General features: G+C 38.4%; 1 protein-coding gene across 1 annotated transcript; it reads right to left on the bottom strand.

Moving 5' to 3' along the window:
- Nucleotides 1–2,025: 2,025 nt before the first annotated feature.
- On the bottom strand, nucleotides 2,026–3,863 carry rbp5 (retinol binding protein 1a, cellular). The gene is made up of 4 exons (XM_060871006.1): nucleotides 3,673–3,863; nucleotides 3,052–3,236; nucleotides 2,787–2,888; nucleotides 2,026–2,427 (listed from the first exon to the last, which is right to left on the bottom strand). The coding sequence occupies exons 1-4, from the start codon at nucleotides 3,746–3,748 to the stop codon at nucleotides 2,374–2,376; spliced, it is 417 nt and encodes a 138-aa protein (XP_060726989.1). The 5' UTR covers nucleotides 3,749–3,863; the 3' UTR covers nucleotides 2,026–2,373.
- Between the last annotated feature and the right edge of the window lie 2,553 nt (nucleotides 3,864–6,416).

The raw sequence follows: 6,416 nt of genomic DNA, 5'->3' as shown, positions 1-6,416 counted from the left end.
AGACAGACAGGCATGCAGACAGACAAGCGATGCCAATGTTTCTCGTAAATCATGTTGTGTTTAAGGTCAAACTCCAGTTTAATCAGATCAATACGTTATTATAAAACATTAATCATAAATATTCTTCAAAAGCATTCATATTATTCCAGAAAGAAAAGGTCAGTTACATACGATGAATAAATACACGGCTAATCTGTTAAATAACAAAATACAAGTCAATATTTTAAAAGGTAAAACAAATGAAAAGCAGCTACTGATTATAAAAAACTTTCATTTAATTAGAGATTTATACATTCAAAAGTTCCAATCGGCTTCATTTTGTGTGACACAAAATGAAATCTCAGAATTTTTAAGTAAGGAACAAAATATTTTGAAGAATTATGTTAAATAAACATAAAAAGGTTACACATTTGTGTGCGCGCATGCGTGTGTGTGTGTGTGTGTGTGTAAACAAGGGTAAATAATTAATCAATTTAATCAAATTCTTACTGTGCAAAACTCTTAAACAGTTTAGAATTCTCAGAAACATTCAAATAAAATTATATCGACATATATAGTATATCGACATGCTGATATAACAATAATACAAAAAAAACAAATAGGTCATAAAACAACACAATAATATTATAATAGCATATCGTGTCAAGCTGTAAATAAAAAATATGAAATCATTTAATTGTTTTGTGAAGTTCTGTGAAGTCTGCTTCAGGTGAGACTCATGTGAGACACAGGTGAAAGGTGAGGGTCATGTGAAACACACATGAGAGGTGAGACTCATGTGAGACACATGAGAAAGGTGAGACACAGATGAGAGGAGAGAAACAGCTGAGAAACAGGTGAGACAGGTGATAGTGAGACACAGGTGAGAGGTGAGACACAGGTGAGAGGTGAGAGACAGCTGAGAAACAGGTGAGAGGTGAGACACAGGTGAGAGGTAAGACACAGATGAGAGGTGAGACACAGATGAGAAACAGGTGGGACACAGATGAGAGGTGAGAGACAGCTGAGAAACAGGTAAGAGGTGAGACACAGGTGAGAGACAGGTAACATACTGGATATTGTGGTGTACATGTGAGCAGCTTCAAACGAGGTTCTGAACCTAAAAGGCATCTGAGATCTGCTCCTTCCACACAAACCTCTGCGGAATCAGTCAAGAACAGATCAGCGTTTCAGATCAGTCCGTGACTGTGGACCAGGACATTTCTCAGGTCATGACAGACTGAAGATTCGTCCGGTCCTTAACACAAAACACAAAGAGACTAAACACCACAATAATCACCATGGACACAACTGTCACCTCCTTTCTACAGCCAAGATGCTGCTGCTGGTGAAAAGGTTGCAGTCGAGTACAGTGTGTCAGGGGAACGATGTAAATCTATTCTTCCATTTATATTACATAAATAAACAGAACCAGTTAAATGTATTACAAATACCAATTCTCTCTTGCTCTCTCTCTCTCACACACACACTCTCATTCACACACACATTATGTGGAGATTGATATAGATGATGTAAATGTTTTACTTACAGTTCAGCACAAGCTCATGAACATCAGGAGCATCAAAACACCTCTGTAAGCTTCACTTCTTCACTCACCCCATCACAACAGCTCAACACCTTACACTGCCCCAAGTGGTGATTAGTAATTTAATACCTACCTACCTACATGCTTTTATAACTTCTGACCCCTTGCCTACATCCTGTCCAGATAAGTTTCTCTGCAGCATGATATTCTGTGTCTCTTTAGTCTATTAAGTGTGTCAGTAAGAGCTTAAAGCAGTTACATCTGCACCTGTATCCCTACCTGAGTGATGCCATCACCTGTTACTAAACAACCACGCATTGCTGTTCCAAGGGAAACCTTCAGCAGATTATTACCTTTAAAACGTGATTGGTCCAAAGCTGAGGAATCTATTAAGTGACGTCACAGTGTTTGTACATAGCCCCACCCCCAAACTACATTAATCCGAAAACTGCTTTAGCCAAATCAGTATATAAACATCAAATAAACATACAAAACAAAAAGAACTTGACAAAAAGATTTAATGGCCATGTAAATCTCATCAGTTTATTCTTTTAGTACATCAAAGTATTAAAACTTTCTAATGCACTGTGAAAGAGAACACACACACACACACACACACACACACACACACAAAAACAGCACTCTTCTGCCCTCCAGTGGACAAGCTAGAGACCTACAGCTCTGATGAAAATGTACTCATATTTATCCTTATTGTTAGCATGTTATATTGAAATAAACTCATTAAAATAACCTTTAGAAAAAAGAGTTAATAGCATCTGCTGATTGGCTGGTTGGCTCTCCCAGTTTTCCCACAGTGCTTTGGGCTCATTGTCCCAGGAACCAGCTGCTCATTCTGCTTTCTTGAAGACCTGCTTAGCCACAACATTATTCACACGCAGCTCCTAGAGAGGGAGGGAGGTGTGTGAGAGAAGGGATGGGGGGTGGGAAGAGAGGGGGGAGTGAGGGAGAGAGAAGTGTCGAGAGAGGGCAAGAGGGAGAGAGGGGAGGTTGAGAGAGAGATTTTCTTGTTTTAGACTTTTTCTCCTGAAAATGTTTCATTTTTATGGTTCTTTCTCTCGCTCTCTCACACTCACAAACACACACACTCACAATTTGTTTATTCAACTTTCATTCAGTTTTTGATCATCTTTTATACTGTTCTTTAAATGGATCAGTTTCCCTGTTAAACGTGTATTGTTTCTATAAATAATAAGTATTTTCTGAATAATTCTGAGTTTATAGTAAATGTTTTATTTTTTACCAGGTGAAGTAAGTTTCCTTCAAGCCAATGTGTCCATCCTCGTCCTTCTTTCTCTCCTTTCTGTACGCACAACAGTTTATCACCGTCCCAGTCCACTGTGGTCTACACACACACACACACACACACACACACACATTTTTAGTTTGTAGTTCGCTTGAACGTGTGAATATGATGTGATCAGGACACATGAGTATGATGTGAACCTTTAAGGTGTCCTTTATGATCTGTGTTCAGGTGTTGTGATGTGAATGCAGAAGTACCTCACCTGGCACTTCCTGCCGTCGACGGGTCCCAGGTCCTCAGTGAACTCCTGTCCCAGAGTGAAGTCCATGTCAAAGTTCTTAAACGTCGTGACGGTTTTAATCTTCATGTTTCCGGAATTATCATCGTGTTCAATGTGTTTACTGGGTCTCAGCATACACACCACCTTCCTCAACGCTATATTAATGTCTAACACACACACCCACACACATAGATACATAGATAGATACATACATACATACATACACATGCATACACACACATGCACATGCACATACACATACATATAAATACATACATACACACACACACATACACATGCACACACATACATATAAATACATACATACATACATACACACACACAGACACACACATATATATATATATATATATATATATATATATATATATATATATATATATATATACACATACACACATGCACACACATACAGTACATATAAATACATACACACACATACACACGAGTGATACAGAATTAATGAGCATCACAGATTTGTGTTGATTAATGAGTACACGATGTTAATGTTAACTTAACTTAAGTACAGTGATGAATTCGAACAGTCACCGTTAAAAGGAAAAGTTATGACGTCACACTCACCTAAAGCAGCCAGATAGGCTTCAAAGTTGTCCTGAGAGACCCAGTGATAAACTCCAGTGTAATTGGGTTTAGACATGATCACATCTATTTCCTGAAGAATCCACACTGTTAAGTTTATTTATTAGTAGAAAGTGAGTTTCCGTTCCTTCTCTCACTGACACACACACCGCTCACAATGACTGGGGCGGCGCGAGCGCGTGCCCGACCGCTAAAGCCACTCCGAGCGCGTGCACGAGACGAAAAAAGACAAAGTTCAAAAGTTCATCTTCTGTAGCTCGCGTTCAAAGTTCCTCCTGCTGCAGAGGCGGGTGGTGTTGGGGTATGATGTGGTGGAACATATCCACAGATAAGTTTCACTTCCAGCTCATTCAAATCACATTCCTGTGGGGATCATTTCCTTTTCCATCTTACTGAATGAATGCAGCCTTGTTGTGCTGGCCAACAGATCATTAGAGCTAACTTTCACCCAAATAACGTTACAAAAGGATAAGTCAGAAATATAAATGTGTGGAACTTTAGTGAAAAACCTGGTGAGGCCTGGTGCTGGTTCTGCACAGGTTCCTGTTCTAGTACTCCAGAGTTCACTCATCTAGGCACTCAAACACACATCTATACACTCACATCTATAAAATCACATCTCAACACTCGCAACTACACACTCACATCTCAACACTCGCATCTCAACACAACTAAACACTCACAACTATACACTCACATCTATACACTCACAAATAAACAATCACATCTATACACTCACATCTCAACACTCACAACTAAACACTCACAACTAAACACTCACATCCCAACACTCACATCTCAACACTCACATCTCAACACTCACATCTCAACACTCACAACTAAACACTCCCATCTCATCACTCACAACTAAACACTCACATCTATACACACAATTAAACACTCACATCTCAACACTCACATCTGTACACTCACATCTCAACACTCACAACTAAACACTCACAACTAAACACTTACAACTAAACACTCACATCTCAACACTCACAACTAAACACTCACATCTCAACACTCACAACTAAACACTCACATCTCAACACTCACAACTAAACACTCACAACTAAACACTCACATCTCAACACTCACAACTAAACACTCACAACTAAACACTCAACTAAACACTCAACTAAACACGCACAACTAAACACTCACAACTAAACACTCACATCTCAACACTCACATCTATACACTCAACTAAACACTCACATCTATACACTCACATCTCAACACTCACAAGTAAACACTCACAACTAAACACTCACATCTATACACTCAACTAAATACCCACATCTATACACTCACATCTCAACACTCACAACTAAACACCCACATCTATACACTCACATCTCAACACTCACAACTAAACACTCACATCTCAACACTCACATCTCAACACTCACAACTAAACACTCACATCTATACACTCAACTAAACACTCACAACTAAACACTCAACTAAACACTCAACTAAACACACATCTATACACTCACATCTATACACTCACAACTAAACACTCACATCCATACACTCACATCTATACACTCACATCTATACACTCAACTAAACACTCACATCTATACACTCACATCTCAACACTCAACTAAACACTTAACTAAACACTTAACTAAACACTCACATCGAAACACACATCTATATACTCACAACTAAACACTCACAACTAAACACTCACAACTAAACACTCACATCTATACACTCACAACTAAACACACATCTCAACACTCACAACTAAACACTCACATCTATACACTCATATCTATACACTCACATCTCAACACTCACAACTAAACACTCACATCTGTACACTCACATCTATATACTCACATCTATACACTCACATCTATACACTCAACTAAACACTCACATCTATACACTCACATCTCAACACTCACAACTAAACACTCACATCTATATACTCACATCTATACACTCACATCTATACACTCACAACTAAACACTCACAACTAAACACTCTCATCTATACACTCACATCTCAACACTCACAAGTAAACACTCACAACTAAACACTCACATCTCAACACTCATAACTAAACACTCACAACTAAACACTTACAACTAAACACTCACATCTCAACACTCACAACTAAACACTCACATCTATACACTCACAACTAAACACTCACATCTATACACTCACATCTCAACACTCAACTAAACACTTAACTAAACACTTAACTAAACACTCACATCGAAACACACATCTATATACTCACAACTAAACACTCACAACTAAACACACAACTAAACACTCACATCTATACACTCTCATCTATACACTCACATCTCAACACTCACAACTAAACACACATCTCAACACTCACAACTAAACACTCACATCTAAACACACAAGTGGTGTGTCTTGGAACTATGAACTATCAGGAGTTTGCATGGTTATACATCTAAACACCCAATCTGAGTCTCCTGTTAGTTTGTGTGTTCATTATAACTCAATTTCTTTTCATTTAATGTTAAAGTGTGCAGTGTGTTCAGTTCTTCATATAGAATCAATACTAGACTGAGATGTTCAACACACACACAAACACACACACCAGTGAATAACTCACTGTGTCCTGATTAGTCACAGCTCTGTCTGTGTGTGTGTGTGTGTGTGTGTGTGTGTGTGTGTGTGTGTTAGAGTGAATGTTATTGTATATTACAGTGTCACAGCATAA

The sequence above is a fragment of the Tachysurus vachellii genome, chromosome 5 (assembly GCF_030014155.1).
Source record: "Tachysurus vachellii isolate PV-2020 chromosome 5, HZAU_Pvac_v1, whole genome shotgun sequence".
Taxonomy (NCBI): domain Eukaryota; kingdom Metazoa; phylum Chordata; class Actinopteri; order Siluriformes; family Bagridae; genus Tachysurus; species Tachysurus vachellii.
This window is presented reverse-complemented; position numbering and strand designations above follow the sequence as displayed.

What these genes read in the sequence shown, in the direction of transcription:
- rbp5 (XM_060871006.1), bottom strand. Translation starts at nt 3,748, where the DNA reads ATGTCTAAACCCAATTACACTGGAGTTTATCACTGGGTCTCTCAGGAC. An exon ending in TCGACGGCAGGAAGTGCCAG is followed by an intron (nt 2,889 to 3,051) that starts GTGAGGTACTTC and finishes GTGTGTGTGTAG; the next exon opens with ACCACAGTGGACTGGGACGG. An exon ending in AAGGAAACTTACTTCACCTG is followed by an intron (nt 2,428 to 2,786) that starts GTAAAAAATAAA and finishes CTCCCTCTCTAG; the next exon opens with GAGCTGCGTGTGAATAATGT.